Here is a 24,132-nt window from a genome sequence, read left to right as displayed (position 1 = left end):
GCTATTTAATTATTTTAATGAAAGTTATAGTTTTAAAAATACTGCAATTGACTCATGACTAGGTAAAATAAAGTACAAAAGTAAAAACATAATATAAGTAAGGCTTTTTAACACTATAACTGATATTTTTGACATAGGAAATGAAATCAAAGCAAATCTATGAAGTCCAAAAACTGCTGGATGAGCTATAGAATATGTATATGCCTTCACAACATTGCAGTTTGGTGAGTAGCATTGCACCACCACACATGCTTTATGCTGTGTATTTACATGTGTTGCATTAGGGTAACCCATTCAACTCACCACAACACACCCACAACTTTATATGGACCTTTTTTTGTGTAAACACTGCACCACAACATGCAGATGGTCCTCATCTGTGTGTTATTGTGTGCTGTGAAACACATATGGCTTTGGGGTGCCATTGAACGTGAACGGCACCACAACGCACTGTGTCTTACCATATTTTGCAGTAATGCATGGTAAATGCACATTACCACAATGCATTCCATACTTTACTGCAACATATGGTAAGACGCAGTGCGTTGTGCTGCCATTCGCATTCAGTGGAACCCCAAAACACCTTGCCAAAGGCACGTGTGTTGAAGCACACAACAAAACACAAATGAGAACTATCTGTGTGTTGTGTTGCAGTGTTTAACAAAAAAGGTCCATAGGCAGTTGTGAGCTCATTGTGGTGAGTTAAATGGCTGATTTAATGCAACAAATGTGTATTTTGGGGAAAAAAACAAATGTGAATTTGCACCATACAGTACATGTGGTGATGCAATGTACCACACTGCAATGGGGTAGTACAAGAAAATGCTTCATATAGTTTATAATCTGTGAATAATGGGGAAGCCAGTGTATGGTAAATAATAGGTGCAACTGTTATTGAATAGTAGCACCTCAAAATTAGATTAGTTGTGTGATTTTATTTTAAAACTATTTTAATTTAATTGGCATTATGTTCTGTTTTGTCTAAATAGCAGTAACAACCATCATGTATATTTATGCCAACACAGCATTACAAATGTGGTCCACTAAGATGAAAAAAATATCTATTTTCTTCTCTTTTTAGCTGTACCATATACATGGCTGTAATGATGTTACCTTTTAGAATGTCAATTCTAGAAAAATATAAAAAAAAATATATAAAAAATATACAACATTCAGTTTTTTTTTTTTTTTTTTTTAGCTATTTCATCATTATATGTTAGATTGAATAATATGGAAAGATAAATATTGTCTAAAGAAAATAAAAAATGCAATGCATCAAAATTAAAGAAAAAGAAAAGGAAAAAAAAATAAACTCAATACAAATACAGCAAATTTCTCAGCTGGAAATGCTCTTCACATGATAAATGATATCTTTTGTTCCCATTTCTGTAGTGTGCTCCATTCCATTTGTCACAATTCATCAGAGAAAGCAGATTTCTTCACACCCAGAATAAATAGCCTTATCAGCAAAAGTGACTGTTTCCAAAAGGCTTTTAATACCAATTATTCAATATTATTTCACATTTGTGCCTCAAATGTATTTATTCAAAATTTAGCATTTTAGAGGTCATTTTATAAAGTCGAGCACGAAAGCTTTTATTATGAAATTGGACAGATTTTGAAAACATTTTGTCTACTTATGCAATAATTAATGAAACAAAATATAAATAAAACAGGAAAAAATACAATGAAAAAAGGGTTCCATATTTGTAGATGAGGAATTGAGAGATTTAATTTCTCCATAATGTGCATGAAAATAGGGAGATTTTGGCATAATGTTGCTCAGTATAATGTAAGCAGGAAAGGGAAAATCTTTGACTTGCTCTCACCAAAAAATGATACCTCATTTTGTATTTTCTTTTTCGCAAAAAGAAAAAAAGTAAAATGTAATAAAAGTAAATGTAAAACATTAGACAAGTAATAATAAAATACACAAAAACATAAAAAAGTAACACAATAATAAAAATAAAGTATAAAACATTAGAGCAATAGTACAAATATAATAATATATAAAAAAGAAAAAAGAAACAAAAAATAAATAAAGCTTAACTACTCTTAATACATGAAAATAAATCACCTCTAAATAAAAAAATGTCTAGACTTTTTTTTTTTTAAAAAGCAAATTCAGTCTAATTAGCACAATGAGTATAACTGATATTGTCAACACTAATCTTTAGGACCGTTTGCATCATTGGACCATCTTTAGGATATCTGGAAAAGGGAAAGGCAAGTATAAAAAAGGATAAAATGTAGCCTGTGGAGACCTATGGGGGTGGTAGTGAGAGTAATGGCCGGAATACACGATAAGAAAATCGGCCAAAAATTTCCGTTCAGAGAATGATCGGCCGATATTCTACTCGTTAATGCCCAGCCATCAATGAGCGATATCGGTATTGTGGACGGAAAATACCGTTTGAAAAAAACGAAAAATTCTGTTGTCTCGTTTGCGAATGAACGATATTCTATACATTGGTGTTAAGGTCATTCATTTGAAATCTGTAGAACATCATCACGCTGAACACTGTTTTGATAGTCGGCGGTCAACAGTCGGGCGATATTCGGCCCGTGTATGTTGGCAAAGTTTTCGACCAACGAACACTTTTTCATAAGTCGGTGGTCGAATGATCGGGCGATATTCTACTCGTGTATTCCTGCCATTAGTGTAAAGAGGGGTAGTGTAACAGAACTGGGTTGATTAAGATGTAGGGTGAAAGAACTAGAGTTTAGCTCTAAATTTCTCTGAAAGAGTAATTCCACTTTTGTTGAAAACAATATCTTCTGAGCGATCAATGTACCTTGCAAGGATTTTAACAAATGTTGTAGATTCCTACCAGTTTCTGTTCTGAAGAAAAAGCTGTTTTAGTTCCACTATTTGCAGAATAAAGCATACAAACAAATGTATTTATTGGAAATGTATAAAATGTATGAACAATAATCTGTTTTTCTTTCACTAATGTTTTTTTGTGAAGCCCAGTAATTATGGGTTGGTCATATACACACACTAGGGTGGATTTACCAAAGACAAATAGTCTGTACACTTTTTTCCCGAGCTTAGTAAATGTGGAAAAGCTCTGCTGATTTTCATCACTTAACCATATGCAAGCAAAAATGCTGTTTTTTTCCCTTGCATCTGATTGGATTTTCTTTACAAAGTGAAGCTTTGCCACATTTATAACATTGGAAAAGAGAAAGGGTGGGTGTTACCAAAACCATGGGCCTAGATAAGCCCCAGCAAGCCCATATGTGTATTGGGCACACACCCAAAAGTGGGACTTTGAAGGTGGGATACACTTGGCATATAAAGATAAATAATAATACCACATAGATAAAATGCAAGAAAGTTTATTAACATAAATCCATATTAAAATTGAATCACAAAGATATTGAATATTAATACATTAATGTAACAGATACAAAGAACCATGTCTTGTATGGATAGGGTCACATGGGTCCGACATGTTTCGCCGCCAAAATATCGGCTTCTTCAGGGACCTTTTGGAATTGGTGACCTCCAAGTAGGTTCTAAATACAAACAACATGTTATCCTCATTATACAAATTCTTCATTACATAATAGAAATGAATGACTATATATTCGCCAGAATATCTATAGTTGCTCACCAATTAATGTATTCGGGGCATATATACACTTATGCTCATGAGCTGGAAATGTGCGTCCATAAAAAAACCCCGGACAGAGTCCAGCTGAACACGTCCTCCCTTAGAAACAGAGACTGGACCGAGCAATACTAGACCACAGGAATTTTCTTGGCTAAGTAAAAATTAGTATTGCTCAGTCCAGTCTCTGTTTCTAAGGGAGGACGTGTTCAGCTGGACTCTGTCCAGGGGTTTTTTACTCCTTGGAATGGACGCACATTTCCAGCTCATGAGCATAAGTGTATATATGCCCCGAATACATTAATTGGTGAGCAACTATAGATATTCTGGCGAATATATAGTCATTCATTTCTATTATGTAATAAAGAATTTGTATAATGAGGATAACATGTTGTTTGTATTTAGAACCTACTTGGAGGTCACCAATTCCAAAAGGTCCCTGAAGAAGCCGATATTTTGGCGGCGAAACATGTCGGACCCATGTGACCCTATCCATACAAGACATGGTTCTTTGTATCTATTACATTAATGTATTAATATTCAATATCTTTGTGATTCAATTTTAATATTGATTTGTGTTAATAAACTTTCTTGCATTTTATCTATGTGGTATTATTATTTATCTTTATATGCCAAGTGTATCCCACCTTCAAAGTCCGACTTTTGGGTGTGTGCCCAATACACATATGGGCTTGCTGGGGCTTATCTAGGCCCATGGTTTTGGTAACACCCACCCTTTCTCTTTTCCAATGTTATATATATTAGGGATGTGGTGGAATTTCACTTGGCGTACAGGCATCTGAGTTTGGCATCAATCATGTCTTTACCACATTTACTAAGCTCTGGGGAAAATGAGTGCAACGGCAATTGCAGAGTGCACAGTCTATTTGCCTTTAGTAAATCAACTCCACTATTTACTTGTCTTCATTTTTATCAATTACAAAAGAGCATGAACATCAATGTCATTTCTTGTACTATTAAAACACTTAACAGCTTTCTGTCTGGGAGGAATTCTGAGTATCGGACAAATGTAAGCTGTAAAGTCACAATTATTCTAATGATTTAGACTCATTATTCTGAGCTACTGTAACAGATATGATGTAAGGCTCTCACAATGCAGAGATGTCCCAAAGGTTAATATTTATCTATATGGTAATGGATTCAGTTTCCATTTAAATAGCTGCATGACAAAACTATTTTTTTATACAACCTGCAATTAATGTTTATGGCCCTCAGTGGTTGTTGAAACATTGGAAAATGTTCAATACAATTCCAGAACTCCTGTAGAGTGTCCATGAAATATCAATTAAAATTAATGATTAATAATGAATGAAATCAAACAATTGATTTAAGCAACCATATATATATGTATACACGCTTCTGTGGATGGTATCACTTACTCACATAGCAAAAAAGCAAGTGTCTTTTAGTGACATAAAAATAGAGGTTTAAACAATGAAGGGGAAGACCAGGCAGCCACTCACTGACACAGAAGTTTGGCTTATTACTTTGCTAGTATTGTTCATCCTTATCTCTGTTGGACTGGTGGTGTTTGCATGGATTATTGTTAAAGATCTGACTGCCGCAGGTAAGTTGTATTTTTTTTTCTATAAATAATGTTTTTCCTGCTTTTCTCTTTTTTCTCCTTTTTTTTTGAAGAAAGGAAATGTAGCTAACTCAACAGACACACTTATTGCATGATACTAACCTACAATTTCCTTTTTGAATTGAATTTCAATCCAGTTTGGAAAGGTTCAATATTTCTTTTTGTCCGAGTGCCCATGGGGACTGAGAGTAGTAGAGAAATCCAAAATTTTAAGTTGCCACCAGATAAAGAATATAGGATGAAAATTCCAGTGGGATAGAAATTGTCTAAGGCTGGCCATAGACAAGTCAGTTTTTTTTTTTTTTTCATTCAACCTGCGAGTTCATTGAAAAAAAACTGACCCGATTCCTCTATCCACACATTTGAAATGTATGAGGAAATCCATCTGCTGTGCCTTTATATTCTGTGACAGTGGGGAGATATATGCAGGTTATAGCCTTCAACTATAGCCTGCAATGCTGATCATGTGGAAATTTTCCAATAGGTTGATTGAACAGAAATCGTTCGGTAGAGCGACTTCTGTTCAGCCACAGTGCCCAGCTACAGGTAGTTTCAATTAATGTATTGCCAGCTTAAGAAGAGATTTCCCTTACTTGGAACAGATTTAATTTTACTTCCTGTTGTGGCTATATAGCAGGAAGTTGGCCAAAAAGCTGACAACCCACCCCTACTCTGTCCAAAATGAAAAAAAAAAAAATATTGGATTTAAATATACTTTAACCACTTACCTACAGTGCACTTTCACCCCCTTCCTGCCCAGACCGATTTTCAGCTTTCAGCGCTCTCACACTTTGACTGAGAATTACTCAGTCATGCAACACTGTACCCATTCAAAAATTGTGTCCTTTTTTTCACACAAATAGAGCTTTCTTTTGATGGTATTTAATCACTACTGGGTTTTTTATTTTTTGTGCTATAAATAAAAAAAGACTGAAAATATTGTGAAAAAACGCATTTTTCTTTGTTTCTGTCATAAAATTTTGCAAATTAGTAATTTTTCTTCACAAATTTTGGCCAAAATTTATACTGCTACTTATCTTTGGTAAAAATAACCCAAGTAAGTGTATATTATTTGGTCTTTGTGAAAGTTATAGAGTCCACAAGCTATGGTGCGAATCATTGAAAATTGATCACACTTGATCACACCTGATGTACTGAAGGCCTATCTCATTTCTTGAGACACTAAAAAGTCAGGAAAGTACAAATACCCCCCAAATGACCCCTTTTTGGAAAGTAGACATTCCAAGGTATTTAATAAGGGGCATGGTGAGTTTTTTGAAGTTGTAATTTTTTCCCACAATGCTTTGCAAAATGAAGATTTTTTTTTTTATTTTATTTTTTTTTACAAATTGCCGTATTAACAGGTTATTTCTCTCACACAGCACATGTATACTTGCAACTACACCCCAAAACACATTCTACTACTCCTTCTGAGTATGGCGATACCACATGTGTGAGACTTTTTCACAGCCTGGCCACATACAGAGGCCTAACATCCAACCAGCACCGTCCGGCATTCTAGGAGCACAAATTTCACATATAATTTCCTGACAACCTATCGTACTTTTGAAGGCCCTGGAGCACCAGGACAATGGAAACCCCTATAAAATGACCCCATTTTGGAAAGCAAACACCCCAACGTATAATTTTTGAGGCATAATGAGTCTTTTGAATATGTCATTTTTTTCCACAAGTTTTTGGAAAATGTGGAAAGAAAATGAAAACACATTTTTTTTTATACAAAGCTGTCCATTTATGCAATATTTCTAACACATAGCATGTACATAGCAAAAATTGCACCCCAAAATACATTCTGCTATTCCTCCTGAGTATGGCGATACCACATATGTAACACTTTTTCACAGCCTGGCCACATACATAGGCCTAACATCCAAGTAGCGCTTTACACAAAGTTGTCCATTTATCCACTTTAAGACTGGGCCTATTTTTGACACTTGGTGTTTACAAGCTAAAATCATTTTTTTGCTAGAAAACTACTTGGAACCCCCAAACATTATATATTTTTTTTTAGCAGAGACCCTAGAGAATAAAATGGAGATCGTTGCAATATTTTTTATCACACCATATTTGCGCAGCAGTCTTCCAAATGCGATTTTTTTGAAAAAAAATCACTTTTTTGATCTAAAAAATAAGAAAACAGTAAATTTAGCAAATTTTTTTTCCATAATGTGAACGATAATGTTACGCCGAGTAATTAGATACCCAACATGTCATGCTTCAAAATTGCGCATGCTCACAGAATGGCGCCAAACATTGGTACTTAAAAATCCCCATAGGCAACATTTTAAAAATTTCTGCAGGTTACTAGCTTAGAGTTACAGAAGAGGTCTAGGGCTTAAATTATTGCTCTCGCTCTAACGATCGCGGCGATACCTCACATGTATGGTTTGAACACCGTTTACATATGTGGGCGGGACTTGCGTATGCGTTTGCTTCTGCGCGCGAGCTAACGGGGACAGGGCGCTTTAATTTTTTTTTTTTTTTTTTTCTCCTATTTATTTTATTTATTATTTTTTTATTTTTACACAGTTTAAAAAAAAAAAATGTTTTGATAATTTTTATTCCTATTACAAGGAATGTAAACATCCCTTGTAATAGAAATAGGCATGACAGGTCCTCTTTATTGTGAGATCTGGGGTCAAAAAGACCTCACACCTCACAACTACACTAAAAAAGAAAAAAAAAAAAAAAATTGTTGAAAGAGGAAAAAAAAAAAAGCAAAAAAAAAAAGCGGCCCTTTAAACCGGTTGCTAGGCAACGTCTTTTGACGTAGCTCCGGTCCTCCAAGACCATAGAGTTGAGTGAGGGCCATCTTGCCCTCACTCGACTTCCTGTCTCTGAGGATCCGGGACCGGATAGTTTTCCCCGCTGCCGGCGGGTCCGGTAAGCTGGGAAAACGTCTGGGACGCGGCAGGAGGGGGGGGGGCACCTCTTCCCCTGCACCGTAAGGGTAATTCCGCGGCGAATCCGCCACTGGGACCACCCTTATCTGAAAGCCGACCGCCCGCCGTTTCAAAAAATACCGGGGTTATGGGGGCTATCTTCTGCCATAACCCCAGTATTTAGCTTTTAATGGCCGACGCATATAGTCGTTAGGCGGTCAGTAAGTGATTGCATGTATATGGCAAACAGGTGACGATGACTGATGGGGTGACAGGTGACGATGACTGATGGGGTGACAGGTGACGATGACGGATGGGGTGACAGGTGATGATGACTGATGGGGTGACAGGTGATGATGATTGATGAGGTGACAGGTGACGATGATTGATGAGGTGACAGATGACAATCACTGACCGGGTGACATGTGACGATGATTGATGGGGTGACAAGTGACGATCACTGATGGGGTGTCAAGTGACGATGATTGATAGGGTGACAGATGACGGTGACTGATGGGGTGACAGGTGACGATGACTGATGGGGTGACAGGTTACGATGACTGATGGGGTGACAGATGACGATGACTGATGGGGTGACAGGTGACGGTGATTGATGGGGTGACAGGTGACGGGGCGATGGTCACTGATGGGTGACAGGTGACGGGCGATGGTGCACGGCGGTACTGATGGCAGTCTCTGGTGACCGGTGAACTTTAGGCTACATTCACATGTGAGCGTAGCGATCACGGGCAGAATCACTGCGATTCTGCCCGCGATCCAGAAATCATTGCAAATGGCGGGACGCCTGTGCGTTGCCCGCTGTGCGATGTTGCTGCGATTTCCGCCTGCCGAATCGCGGTAACATCACGCAAACAACGCATGACGCCCCAAAGAAACTCTTGTACTTTTTTGGGCGTCATGCGATGTTTGCGCGATGTTACTGCGATTCGGCAGGCGGAAATGGCGGCAACATCGCACAGCGTTTGGGGTGCTATTGCAAATCACGGGCAACGCACAGGCGTCCCGCAATTTGCAATGATTTCCGGATCGCGGGCAGAATCGCGGTGATTTTGCCCGCGATCGCTGCGCTCACATGTGAACGTTATGGGTGTCAATTTCTGGGCACTGATGAGGTGACTGTTGGGTGACAGGTGACATTGGGGGGGGCTGAGGACTGTGTGGGGGGACCTTTATTACTGTGATTTTAGTGTGATTTTACTTTGTACATGTGTACAGAGCAGTAACTCACTATTTCTAGCTCTTCTCCCCTCATACTGGAAACTGTATGAGGAGAGAAGAGCTAGTAACAGTCAGTTACTGCTCTGTGTTTACATTTTGTGATCGGCTGTGAATGGATTCACAGCCGATCACATAGTAAACAGTCACTGTCAGTGACTGTTTACTACCGCCGGTGACAGCTGTGTTCCTACGGAACACAGTGCCACCGACATGACCGCGCTGCGCGCTCCCGATCGCGCATGCGCGGTCATCTCCCGGCCGCCTCCATTGTGATCGGCTGTGTCATTGGAACACAGCCGATCACGTGGGAAACAGCCATGCCTATTGGCTGTTTCCCCCCTGCCGGTGACCGCCTGTGTCCCGGGGACACACCGACACCGGCAGTGCACGGCGGCGCGCCCGCGATCGCGCGCCTGCCGTGCTTGAATGGGCGGACGTCATATGACGTCCGCCCAGGATAATAGCCGCACCGTCCCGCCGTCATATGACGGCGGGCGGGCGGTAAGTGGTTAAAGAACTCAGAGGCATGAGATAATTATTTCCCAATTTACCTGATTGTACGCATGTTTTTTATTGGTTGAGCCAGATGGACTTGTGTTTTTCAACCTGACTAACTATGCATCTTCAGACACTTCTTGGCGCCTTTTTCCTTATTGTAGCATCCTACATGTAGGTGCTAGGTAAAACTATAGTGGGCCTTGTCTGCCTAATAGCAGGGCTGTGATTTATTTAGCTAGGGTGTCAGGCCTTCCAGATGTGTCTGCTGAGGGGAGAAGTATCCCCACTGGCTCCTGTGAGAGGATTCTCATAGGGCAGTGTGGGAAGCCCAATCAGGGGGCACATCCCAGCTTATAACTACCCCAGAAGGTAGATTATGCTGCAAAGGATTCTGGGAGTGGGTATAGGTTTGGGGGGAAGTGCGTGGCACAGTGTTTTTGGCGGGAGCAGAGTCCCAGGAAGGAGAGTGCATCTGTCTTTCCTCCTGTCTGAGGAAGTCGGATGTCTCAGGGTGTCGCCTGAGTGTCCAGAGAGAGAGCTGAGTTGAGCTGAGGGGATCCGGTGTGCCGAGAGCCTGCAGAGAGAGAGAGGGGTCCAGTCCCAGGAAAGCTGACACAGGTTGTGAGTACTGAGGATTGCTCCTGGGGGTCTGCCTGAAGTTAGAGGGGACCAGTCCGGAAGAGGTTCTGGGATCCAGTGTCAGCTAGCTGTAAAGGGGGTACCTAGGTTGAGGACCCTGAAGCTACAAAGGGGGTACTTAGTCAGTGGACCCTGAAGAGTTCAAGGTCAAAGGGGGCACCTGCAGTTTTGGCCCTGAATTGTACAGAGCGTGCCAGTTACAGTGACAGCTATACAGAGTTCTACTACATACTACCTCAAGCTGTGCCAGGCGGGGGAAAGTATTCGGTGACTTTCACAGTACAACAGTGTCAGGAGTTTTACAGCTCTCAGGCTTGGATCTTCTGGACTATAAGTCAAGGATTCAGCACTTCTTCTGTTCTACAGAGTGTTCTCAGTGTCAGTGAGTGTTGGCTGGTGCCAGGTGGCGTCAAGGAAGCGCCAACGGGCATTTCAGAAGTAAAGTCCCAATTGTAATTAGTTTAAGCCTCAAAGAGTATCTTACTCATTCCCTTCTCCCATCCCCTTTATTCCAATAAAAACCACAAACAAAGATGCTGGAGTTGTCGATGTTTCAGTTGTCACACCCAGGGTCACAACTCACATGGGCTAGAGAGATTACCGGTACTAATGACAGAGCCACATCAGGTCATAGGCCTGGAAACCTTGTTACATTATTATTGTTTTCTCTTCTCTTTTTTTCTCCCCCTACCTCCACCATATGCAAAACTGTGCATGCGTGGTAGTTCGCATATTTATGGATAGATATTTCATAAAAATCAGATGCCTATAGGTTGCTTTAGTTGGTGACTTCTATGACTTAAATACTTTGACTGGCCAAATGCTGCTTTTATGTGTTTCCACAGTCACAAAATACATTTTACAATCCTGGTTATCATGTTATACACATGCACAAAAAATGTGTCTCAACTACTAAAGCCTGGGTGGCATAGAACCAGATCCCTGATGAGTTTTATTCTTTTTCAAGAAAGAAGACAGAAAATGGGACATGTCAACTCAAATTTCAGCTAATCCATAATTATTTCCCACTCGTGTGGTTAGCTTAAGATTTTTTTTTTTCTTTCAAATTCAACTAAATTTGTCACCAGTTTTTGGTTACCAATCATCTACAAGTTTGCAGACTGTGAAAATGGAAGTTTATTAAAGTTGACTATATAAAAAAGATGACAATATAAGAAAATACTGAATTTGAGAATCATTCAATTACAATGGTATAATGTTTTATTCGGATCCAGCCTTAAATAATGATTTGGTGGTTGCATCCCAAACAATGGAAAGTTCCTTAATTATCACAGTGTGCTGCCAGCATAAGCTGGATATGTTGGTTTTACATTATAGTTTAGAGCAGTGTTTCTCAACTGTTGAAAAGTTTAAAATATCAGGGAACCCCTAAAAAAAAAAAAAAAAAAATTCTGATCTACAGCTCACGGAACATTGAATTAGATCAGCCAGCTGTAGATATAACAGTTAATGTAGAAATAACATTAAGTCAGGGGCTTTCAAACTGGGCTCTGTGAAACCCTAGGGTTCCACGAAAGGTTCACAAGGATTCTGCTACACATCCACATTTTAGGGGATGTATATCTCCCCACTATTGTTTTTGGTTAGAACTGATAGTGAATACTGTCAGTGTGCATTGATACTGGATGGCTCCTCTGTAGGTGAGGCTCCTGTGAACTCAGACAGAAGCACCAGGAAAAGTAGAGAGAACGGGAGCATGTCGCTGAAGCAGGGGGTGACATTCTGTATATGGCAGCGCCAAATGCATACTGCGGAGAAGGCAGCAGAAAACAGGTGTAAGCGGTTGGATGAGACTGAAAATATGATGAGGTGAGATCATAATAGTTTTATGTTATGGCATAACAAAAAGCTATTATGATCTCACCTCCTGATACATTCAGTCTGATCAAGCCATTTGCTTCTGCTCTCTGCAGTCTGCATTCTGAGCTGCCATACACAGAATGCCCCCTCCTGAAACATTCAGCCAGGTTCTACCTCTCTCTGCTCCCCCTCTCCACAGTCCAGAGTTCAGAGCTGCATTCAGAGCTGCCATACATAGCATGTCACCTCCTGCTACATTCAGCCATGTGCTCCTACTCTGTGCTCCCCCTCTGCACAGTCCGAGTTCAGCACTGTCATACACAGGATGTCACCTCCTGCTTCAGCCATGTGCTCCTTCTTTGTGTTCCCCCTCTGCGCAGTCTGAGTTCAGCACTGCGATACACAGGATGTCACCTCCTGCTTTAGCCATGTGCTCCTACTCTGTGCTCCCCCTCTGCGCAGTCTGAGTTCAGCACTGCAATACACAGGATGTCACCTCCTGCTTTAGCCATGTGCTCCTACTCTGTGCTCCCCCTCTGCGCAGTCTGAGTTCAGCACTGCAATACACAGGATGTCACCCCCTGCTTCAGCCATGTGCTCCTACTCTGTGCTCCCCCTCTGCGCAGTCTGAGTTCAGCACTGCAATAAACAGGATGTCACCCCCTGCTTCAGCCATGTGCTCCTACTCTGTGCTCCCCCTCTGCGCAGTCCGAGTTCAGCACTGCCATACACAGGATGTCACCTCCTGCTTCAGCCATGTGCTCCTACTCTGTGCTCCCCCTCTGTGCAGTACATTTTCAGCACTGCCATACACAGGATGTCCTCTCCTGCTTCAGCCATGTGCTCCTTCTCTGTGCTCCCCCTCTGCGCAGTCTGAGTTCAGCACTGCCATACACAGGATGTCACCTCCTGCTTCAGCCATGTGCTCCTACTCTGTGCTCCCCCTCTGCACAGTCTTAGTTCAGCACTGCCATACACAGGATGTCACCTCCTGCTTCAGCCATGTGCTCCTACTCTGTGCTCCCCCTCTGCGCAGTCCGAGTTCAGCACTGCCATACACAGGATGTCACCCCCTGCTTCAGTCATGTGCTCCTACTCTGTGCTCCCCTCTGCGCAGTCTAAGTTCAGCACTGCCATACACAGGATGTTACCTTCTGCTTCAGCCATGTGCTCCTTCTCTGTGCTCCCCCTCTGCACAGTCTGAGTTCAGCACTGCCATACACAGGATGTCCCCTCCTGCTTCAGCCAGGTGCTCCTACTCTGTGCTCCCCCTCTGCGCAGTCTGAGTTCAGCACTGCCATACACATGATGTCACCCCCTGCTTCAGCCATGTGCTCCCACTGTCTGATCACCCTCTCTGCAGTCTGCATTCGGTGCTTCCATACAGACCATCTCACCTCATACACAGCATATCACCACCTGCTTCAGCGGTGTACTCCCGCTTTTTGCATTTCTCCAGATGCTTCAATCTGATTTCACAGGAGACAGAACTACAAATAAGACATTGGGTGTCAATGCACACTGACAGTACTCGCTGTCAGTACTCATCGAAAACAACATTGGGCGGATATACTGTACATCTGCCATTATGTTGATTTACAGTGGAACCCCTGGGAACTTCTTGCGGAACCCCAGTTGAGAGTAATACATGATATTAAAAACATCAGTTAGGTATAATTAGAAATGATTCTCTATACCCTGTATATGATAACAGTTGACTGTCTTCCTAAGTTATAAAATCATGTCTGCAAAAATGTGTGCAGTTATCCTTATTGTATGGGTAGCTAACCACTTATTATACTTTCCCAATTACAGTCCTGTCAAAACTCATCTATAAGGCTGTTTCCATTCTTTTTTTATTTAACACCACTATTCTTCTTTGTAAGTCTTTTAATGTAAATATATTCATTATAAGGATGACCAATAATAAGTGAACAGTTATCATTTAAAACTCTATTGCAAATGATGGGCTTACATACAAAAGCTCACCTTTTGTATGGCTTTCTAGGAAAAATGTTTTACAATTTGAGTAACTACAGAGCATTTTGCAGACAGTGGAGTAAAAAGATAAATTTTTAGCAAACTATTGCTGGGCATGATTTACTTACATTCTGAAGATCTACTGAATCCTATCAAACTTAATGAAAAATTTGACCGTGTATTGCTATTATCACTCTCAGTTACATAATAGAAAGATGAAAGCACTGCTACTGAATTGGTAGGGTAGAAATGCCTCAACCTGCTGCCGGTCACCCAATAGTATAAAAGTACAATTTGCAAGCCTTATATAGGTATGGGGACTGTCAGATTTATACAATGTAATTTGTTTTAAACTGCATTTTTGATAAATAGTGCAACACATATTTTTTATTTTTTTTATTTTAAAAACATTAAAAAATAAATAAATTAATTTTAAATATTGAAAAAAAAGCTCTCAGAAGCAGCTGATCACACAGGAAATCTGCCACTTAGAAAATAGTATTTGGACATACAGCAGTTTTTAAATTTAAAAAAATGTAAGAATTAAAGAATTAAAAAAAATGCTTGCACTGAATCAGTGATTTGAATAATGTTACAATACAAATAATAATACGTGTAGTAAAATATTCATTTTGGGCACAGCCATAATAAATAGGGATGAGCTGATTTGAGAGATTTAATTTCTCCTCAATTTCATCCAAAAATAAGAGACTTACATTATGTGAAAATGTGTCAATTTGTAAGGCTTTATGGACTTCTGAGGGTTACAGAAGTTGCTTTTCACTATCCTAGACCTTTTCTTGTTGCAAAAAATGGTCTCTCATTAGCTTTGATTATTTCATATATATTTTTATTTTCACAGCAAGAAACAAAGAGGCAGAAAAAAATAATATATTAAATAATAAAAAAAAACGTGACATTTTAAACACAAATTTCAAATGCCCACAAAATCAAAGGGAAAAAAAATAAATAAATACCAAGAACACTAATAAATAAATCTAAACTATGCTACCCCCCCTGTCCAAAAAAAAAAAATCCTTTAAAAAATATATATTTTTTTAAAAGACATTTTATCTAAGCAGCTCTGTCGCAAAATAGGTAATTTTGAAATCTGTTAAGAAGAAATCACTCTGCTCAACCCTAATGTAGAATCTGCAGCGGTCAGGCTTAGAAGCATTAACAGCCCTGCATTTTTACTGAACTGAAAAAATAAAAATCAGATTGTTAAAAAAGGTGCAAAAAAAGTCAACCAAATTCCAATCCTCAGCACTGATTACTCAGCAATTGCAACATAATTAAAAAAAGGGATAAAAATCAATGTGTCATCACTGTGTCTTGCCTCACATGTGACGGATTTGATTCAATTACATGTTGTACCTCGATGACACAGCAGCTAGCAGGATAACCCAGTGGCTTACTGATGTGACTGTAAAGATCATTGTAGATGTTTCTGAATATCTATTCAGCAGAAGAACCTATAGCACCTAATGATTGCCTTCACTGCACGTTGGTGCCTGATACAGAAAAGCAACTATTCAGATTGTCCTTTTGTGCTTTGTCACTGATGGAGACGTAGAAGGTTTGCACCTGACCTTTGTCTCTGATGCCTTTATATCTTTGTCAGCATGAAACAGATAAACCGCTAGGTACATATTAATCTGGAGCCGTGTTCTTATCCCATGAAATGTGAATCCGAGTGAATTATGAAACCTCTCATTGTGCGTTATCATGAAGTAGCAAACACAGCTTTGCATGGAGCACCATAAAACGCTACTGAAAAAACTCACATGAATACTACAGTTAGCACTGTTTTAGTACCGCTTGTACTTCAACTTGTGTTACTACTATTTTTACAACTGCTCTTACTATCCTGACTCCTTTAGGCTATGCTTACACATGCGGCTGTCACTGGTACACTTCTAAAAAGCAATCCATTATTCTTTTCAGAGGCATTTTGACAGGTTGTAAGGAGGTGATATATCTTAACTCAGTAAATGCCACACCATTGCACTATAATTGCACGTTTGACCAGTTCTGGACCGGAAGGATTTACCCCCTTAATGACAAGGCCATTTTTTTTGCGATCCAGCACTGCATTATTTTAATGGACAATTGCGCGGTCGTGCGACGCTGTACCCAAAAAAAAACTGATGTCCTTTTTATCCCACAAATAGAGCTTTCTTTTGGTGGTATTTGATCACCTCTGCGATTTTAATTTTTTGTGCTATAAACGAAAAAAGAGCAGCAATTCTGAAAAAAAAAAAAACAATATTTTTCACTTTCTGCTATATAACATTCCCAAATAATAATTAAAAAAAATTCATAATTTTAGGCCAATTTGTTTTCTGCTACATATTTTTGGTAAAAAAAAAAAAAAATCTTAATAAGTATATTTTGATTGGTTTGCGCGAAACGTGATCGCATTTACAAATTAGGGGAAAGATTTATGTCATTTTTATTGTTTTTTTTTTTTTTTACTAGTAATGGCTGCAATCTGCGATTTTTAGCGAGACTGCGACATTGCGGTGGATAGATCGGACCCCTAACTGAAATTTTTTACACTTTTGGGGAGGACCAGTGACATGAATACAGTAATCAGTGCTAAAAATATGCACTGTTACTGTATGAATGCCATTGGCAGGGAAGGGGTTAACACAGTGGGTTAAATGTAAGCCTAGAGGCGTGTTTCTAAGTGTATGGGGGTTGGGCTTTTGAAATGACCACAGAGACCTGTGATCCTATATAGAAGGATCACAGGAGCTCTGTGATCATTCCAGAGAGAAGAACGGTCAACTGTGTTTACAATTGCTGACCATTCTTCTCTCTCAGCAGGGAGAAATCTGAGCCGCCAGCCCCCTGCATCGGAGTCCCCGGTGCCGAGTGAGGGTGGGAGCGCACGACTGACCGCCCGACGGCTGCGGGCAGTCCTTAAGTGGTTAAGGAACGGTTGCTACTCATACGTTGCTGGACTTCAAGTGGTTGTGCCAGGATGATGCTTTGGATAGAGCAAATAAGGATTAGAACACACATCAGTTTGTATTACTGTCTGTGCCCCCTGTGCCTGTCTGTCTCCCGTTAGGGAAATTCACTCTCAATATTTGTCCTGTTTATCGTTATGATCAAAAATGAAAGTAAAAGAAAATCCAAATTTTGGATTGACACCATAACAGTAATGGAGGGGAAATCCTACAATGGGGACATTACGTCTGTCTGGTGACCAGGGGGGATCCCAATGGATCCTCTTAATTTTCAGGGATTTTCTGGGACAGGAAATGAAGGTAAATCTCCCCAATGGGACACATATGGCAAAAAAAAAAACCTGCTAGGGGTTATAACTCTCACTTACTCTATCTAAAATGAAAGAACAAGTGTTGCTTTTCGTTCTATTTTAATGTATTTTGTGCATGTTATTTACATTTAAAAAGCCTGTCGTGTATAGAGTCAAGATGTGATGTCAGCAACTTCAGCAGACTCAGAGCTGCCACTCAAGTGACACTCTACAGAACTCCTGTTTGCTGTCACCCCACCCTAGAAAGGGAAGTTTTGAAGGGCAGTGAGGAAGGAAAGGAGGAGCTGGGCTAGCACAGGCACTAATTTGATATTTCCAGCAAGAGATGAGGGCTTTGGTGTGGCTGGGGGGGAGGGGGGGGGGTTGTGTCTGTGCTAGGCAATTGATTGAATGAACCTATCCTAAGGTATGGTGGGATACCCATGTCTATACCATAGCAGTCCCCAACCTTTTTTGCCGCCAGAAACCAGTTTTCTAGAAGATAGGGAAAATTCGCTCTCAATATTTGTCCTGTTTACCGTTACCATACCACAGACCGGGAGGGGAAATGGCCTGCCAAGGAGTTGTATGGAATAATTCACACAGTGTGCAGTGATAACTGCAAGGATACACAGAAAACAATTGTTTCCTATGTGTCCTATTCACACTGCAATGCAATCTAGGACTTTACTGCAGTGTGTTGTAATAAAGTGCTGCTATGCTGCATTTTATCTCAGAACACCGTGCTGAATCACAACTGCTGTACATTGCCATAAATAAAGTGTATGTTTTGTACAATTCAAATAAAGTTTGCACAAAACAAAAACAAACAAAAAAGGGAGTGGTTGTTCAATGCACCGAATAGGTACCACACCCCCCTTACCACAGCATGGGTGTCTCTGTTCCCATGGGCCTCCCACTGTGTGCCCCAGGTCCTAATAGACCAAAGAATGGTACCAGTCCATGGCCCTGGGGTTGGGGACCTCTGCCATAAGGCATCTTCTTGCACGGTATATTAGAAAAAAAGGAGGAAATAACACATAATTGTGGGTGAGGGTTTCCACATAAAAACTGAAAAGCAAAGCTGTCCATTTTTTCATGATTGTTAGAAGCACGGGGATAATATGTTAGGTATTTACTTTTTTTTTTTTCTTTTTATAGAAATGGTTGTAAAGCATTTTAAAACATGCTATATATAACATAATATGTTATGTTACACTGCAATTTTAGCTATAGATAGAAGCTTAATGGATTTATTTTTTAATTTCATTTTTTCCTAAAATATCACAAAGTATAAATAAAGAGATACATTTTTTCTTGAAGATCCAATGGCTTTCTTTGAATCCAGTGTGCTGTGGCTGGAGTTGTTGTGAGAATTTTCTGTGTTGTAACATATCACTCTTTATTTTCTCTCCTGAAGTCCACAAGCCAGTTCAAGGATTCACTGACACAATTTATCTATTACCTGGGCTCTGACCGCTAATAAATGCCATGGCAAACCATCATGAAGAAGGCTTTTCTGTAATGTATGGGAGTGTCATGTTGTCAGGTGTCACAGTGAATAACAGTACATGTTTTCTTGGCTTTATTCCTCCACGTAGAAAACTTAAAGCAACATTTTTTCAAGGTTTTATTATCTTGTTTTTTATAAGTGTTATATTTTTATATGATTTAACTTAGCAGGAAACAAAAATTTCAATAAATTCAACTCCCATAAATGGTTAGGAAGGAGGCTTATTATCACAGCATAATGATTTCAGTTTTGTTTTTTTTCCAGACAAGTTTTCTTGAATAAAAGGTTTTTGTCCGTACAGAATGAGCACATATCATATGGTCAGACATTGGTACAATTAGTGTATTGTGGAAAACAACATAGGAACTAGTGCAGTGAAATTAAATTAGTGATGTATGCTAAGCAAAAGATAATAAACCACAAATTAAGGTTACAAGCTGGGTTAATCCCAGGTCATATATAAAGGAGAATATTTGAAGGATTCAAAAGGGGGAGAAGACAAAAAAAAAAGCAAAAAACTAGAAAAACCCAAATTACGGATGATAGGAGGAGGGTAAAGAGGTGCCAAATGTATCTATCTGGGGAAGGAGGGTTTGTTAAAAAAATAAAAAGTGCAAAGGGAGGATTTAATACAATTGCCAATGGGACTCTCTTTTTAAAAGCCGAAGTTATGTCCATAATGGGGAAGAGGGGGAGGAAAAGAGGAGAAAAGAGAGAGAAGATTAAAAAAAAGAGAAAAAATAGAGAAAATTATGTCAAATCACCGTGAGATCTCTCTGGCTAAGGGGCCAGCTCTCAGTCCCTTATCTTCCCTGGAATGGTGTGGCTTCTTGCTTGTTCAAGGGATCCTGAACCAGAAACGGGAGTGGGGAAGAAGGGATCCAATATCAGTATGGGTGTCATTCGTCTAGTTAGAGATTAGACTTGTGAAACTATGAGGGGCTCTTTTGTATTGACCAGTTGTGCAGTATTGGCGCCAACAGGCCAAGGTAGCTGCAAATTTGGACAGAGAATCTTTCGCTAGGTAGATAAGTTCTTTCGCATCAGCAATTTTATGCAGGTGTGTGACCCATTCTGAGAGTGAGGGGGTGTGGGTTGGACCGCAGTGTATTGGTATACACATTTTTGCTGCATTCACCATGTGCATAGTGAGAGATTTGTGGGGGAGAGATGTGTGGTGGAGAAGGAATTGCGCAGTTGAGTAGTCCAAGGTGTACGTCGATCCCTGTGTGATCACACAATGTAATCCAGACCAGAACGTTTGAATGCAGGGGCAAGCCCACCAAATGTGTAATAATGCGTACTCATCTTGGTTGCATCACCAGCATTCTTTTGGAAGGCATCTCAAGAGAATTTTGTAGGATTTTTATGTGTGGTTACATTAACAGACCCTTTGTGTGTGTGAATGTGGATGTGTTTTCAATCTTCGGGGGAAAGGGTCATACTAATGTATCGTTCCCATGCTACACAGGCCTTTCCTGTAGTAGAAGGTCTGTTCAGAAAGAGAAGAGCATGGATTGAGGAAATAACATGTTGTTGGGGTGTATTCTTGGAACAAAAGTTTTCTTAGGGGGTGAGGGGTTTAGATACTGCTTTTGAACAGTCTAATGATTGTACACAATGGCAAACCTGCAGGTATGACAATTGTGGTATGGCAGTGTTTGGCCATTGTGAAATAAAGTCTTTCTGTCTAAAAACTTGCTATTGCGAAATGAATGATGGGCGCATAGGAATGGGATGGGAGTTACCCCTAGTAGGAACTTGTTAGACATTCCAAGTGGGAAGTCTGGATTGAAGCGTAAAAACAAAAATAATGGGGTGGGCATCTACATAGCTAATGAGGTTTAATGTTGGAAAATGTAAGGTATTGCATTTGGGTGCCAGAAATACAAACGCAAGTTACTCACTAGGGGGAGAGCCTTTGGGAGAATCTAAGATAGAAAAGGACCTGGGGGTCCTAGTAGATGACAAGCTCAGAAATGGCATCTGAGGGGTCCTTGTTGGGCTTGGGAATCACTGTGTCATGAGCCAAGGTAAAGGAGCGCGGAACCTCTTGTGGTTTGCAAACTGAGTTAAGAGTATTAAGGAGTGGGGTTTTCAGTTGTTGTGCGAAAGTCTTGTAGTAATGAGCAGTCAGTCCGTCAGGACCCAGGCCTTTACCGGACTTCAGGTATTTGATGGCATCTAGTAGCTCTGCTTCTTGTATGGGAAGTTCTAGGGAAGCAGCGTCTGTGGGATTTAAATTTTGGATTTTGCTTTGATTCAAAAATTCTGTTGTAATGGAATCCCTATTTCCTTCTAGTGAGGCTGGTTTGTGTTGGCGCGGGAGATTGTAAAGACTAGCGTAGTAGTATTGGAACTGGGCCGCTATGAGGTTTGTTACACATTCTAGTTTGCCCATTTTGGTCCTAATTCCATGAATATTGGAGGTAAGTTGGGTGTCTTTCAGGGTTCTCACCAGAAATTTTCCAATTTTGTCTCCATGTTCATAGTAAATGCCTTTATGAAAGAAAATAATTTGTTTAGCTTTGGCGTCTAATATGAGTTGAAGGGACTTACGTGCCTCGGATAGTTCTGTGAGTACCCTCGCGGCTAAAGAGAGTTTGTGTTGCATTTCCAAGGATGCAATTTTCTCGACCAGATTGGTTATTTCAATTACCCTTTCTTTTTTGCGTCTCGCACCCCATTTTATGAATTCACCTCTTAGTGTACATTTATGCGCTTCCCAAATTGTAATTGGGGCCAAATCCTCCATGTCATTAGTGGTAAAGAAGTGTGTGATTTCTGCAGCTATGTGTTGGTTTATCGTAGGGTCTGTCAGCAATGATGGGTTTAGACCCAAATTGAAAGCAGTTCTTGCTTGGGGAGAAGGTGGGGTAAGTGTCAAAGATAAGGGGGCATGGTTCGATATGGACTGATTCCCAATTTGTGCATCTATAACATCTGTCAGGTCTTTTTGAGTTATAAAAAGAAAGTTGATACGTGAGTACTTGTCATGGACAGTAGAATAGTATGTGTAGTCTCTATCTTCTGGGTGCAGAGTCCTCCATATGTCAATCAGGGTAAGGGAGCATAATAATTCCTTGAATCTTTTAAGGATGTTCAAAGTGCCCATCAGAGGATTCAGAGGCATGTTGAAATCGCCGCCCCCCCCCCCCCCCCCCAGGATAACACAGCCTGAGGCAAACCATTTCAATTCGTCAATGATGTGTTTACAGAAGGTAATTAGTAATTAGGGAAATACACGTTAGCTAGGGTAACCGGCCTGCCCACTAGGGAACCCTTATTAAGAGGTATCTTCCCTCTGAGTCAATCAATTGTTGTTGCAAGTCAAATGGTGCTTCTTTGCGTGCCAGGATGGACACTCCTTTAGACTTGGAGGACTGTGATGGAGCATGAAAGGCTTTAGTAATAAAGGTATTAGTTAGTTTAGGAATGTATTGCTCATGGAAATGGGTTTCCTGTAGGAAGACTACTTGTATTTTATTTAGATTTTTTAAAGCTCAAGTAATAGTGATGTCCTCTTTTCAAGGATGTTTAATCCGCTGCAGTTGAAAGAGACCACGGTAGGGATTCTCCCGAGTGCAGAGAATGTCATTTTGATGTGTGTCTATGTGTGAATTGATATGGAAGCCAACTCTGTACTCACGATCTGAAAGGTGAAGTGTGCTGAGGATTCCTGCTGCTTGTGCTTCTGGTACGCTTTTTGGAGAATCTGCGCTTGTGACTTGCCTCTCAGTGGTTCCAGAAGTTCGATGATAAAAAGTTAGTGCAGAAAGTAGAGTAGAAAAAAAAGAGTGAAGAATGAAGAAGAGGATGAGGTAATGGCTATATGCGAGAAAACAAAGAGAAACTCTGAGTGCACAAAAAATAATACCTATAATACACAGCAATCTATATTTAGCTCAGGAGAGCTTAGAGTAGAAAAAATGGTATCAAAGCCTATAGATGCATAGCACCGGAGGCCAGCAAAAACGTAGTTCAAATACTCAAATGACAGATTACCATTTATAGGAGCGTAAAATTAACTACTAACTGTGGGGAGCGTGGGAGTAGCTAGGGAAATAGACCACCTAAATGAGGTATGCAAAATTATTTAGTCAAAACTAAGAATGTGTCTAAATCCGTGGCCCCTAGGGGGAGGGCAGGATGCAAAGTTCAGCAACTAATGGCTCAAGACCCTGGGAAAGGGCAAGGGGGGGGGGGTGCAATCATATGAAAAGATCAACTCCTAAGATCAATCGACAGATATAGAAGAAAAGCATGTTGATCGGTAACAACGAGCAGTTTGTCGCAAAGATGGGATGGTGGATGGTGAAAAGTAAGTCCTGGGTGATTTCATTTGTCTCATTTGTCTCTGAGTCTATCTTCTGTAACCTGGAATTAGGAGGCTATGAAATCATGTGAGGTAGGTGGGTGGGGGGGGGATGAACTGAGTCCCCGTTTGATCCTCTCTCTAACCGCAATAGGTAGGTGAGTCTTAGCTCTTGGAGTAGATCAGTTTCACAATATTGGCCTGGTGCGAAACCATAAAATGTCAAATGGGTGGGCAGTTGGGGGGGAGGGGGTAGACCCTCCGACAGCTAAACATCCGCAGACCACCATATATTAGACTAACATGTACATAGTTCTACAAGGTATTATTTGTAGTGATGTCGCGAACATAAAATTCGCCGTTCGCGAACAGCGAACGTGAACATCGGCGAATGTTCGTGAACCGGCGAACATTGCGAACCGCCATAGACTTTAATAGGCAGGCGAATTTTAAAACCCACAGGGACTCTTTCTGGCCACAATAGTAATGGAAAAGTTGTTTCAAGGGGACAAACACCTGGACTGTGGCATGCCGGAGGGGGATCCATGGCAAAACTCCCATGGAAAATTACGTAGTTGACGCAGAGTCGGGGTTTATTCCATAAAGGGCATAAATCACCTAACATTCCTAAATTGTTTGGAATAACGTGCTTTAAAACATCCAGTGTGTGTATACGATCAGGTATGATGTTGTATCGATCAGGTAGTGTAAGGGTTACGCCCGCTTCACAGTG

The 24,132-nt window shown here is 40.4% G+C and overlaps 1 protein-coding gene across 1 annotated transcript in view; it reads left to right on the top strand.

Annotated features, from left to right (window-relative positions):
- Positions 1–5,072: 5,072 nt before the first annotated feature.
- The window catches only part of TMPRSS15 (transmembrane serine protease 15), a gene marked incomplete at its 5' end in the record, with an annotated part of 640,117 nt that continues 621,057 nt past the window's right edge, over positions 5,073–24,132 (top strand). Inside the window, 1 exon segment of the mRNA XM_082246136.1 lies at positions 5,073–5,205. Within this exon segment, the coding sequence (XP_082102262.1) occupies positions 5,073–5,205 (133 nt within the window).

This window comes from Pelophylax lessonae (genome assembly GCF_965119305.1).
Source record: "Pelophylax lessonae genome assembly, chromosome: 2".
NCBI classification, from domain to species: domain Eukaryota; kingdom Metazoa; phylum Chordata; class Amphibia; order Anura; family Ranidae; genus Pelophylax; species Pelophylax lessonae.
The sequence above is the reverse complement of the archived record's forward strand: the minus strand, read 5'-3'. Positions and strand labels throughout refer to the sequence as shown.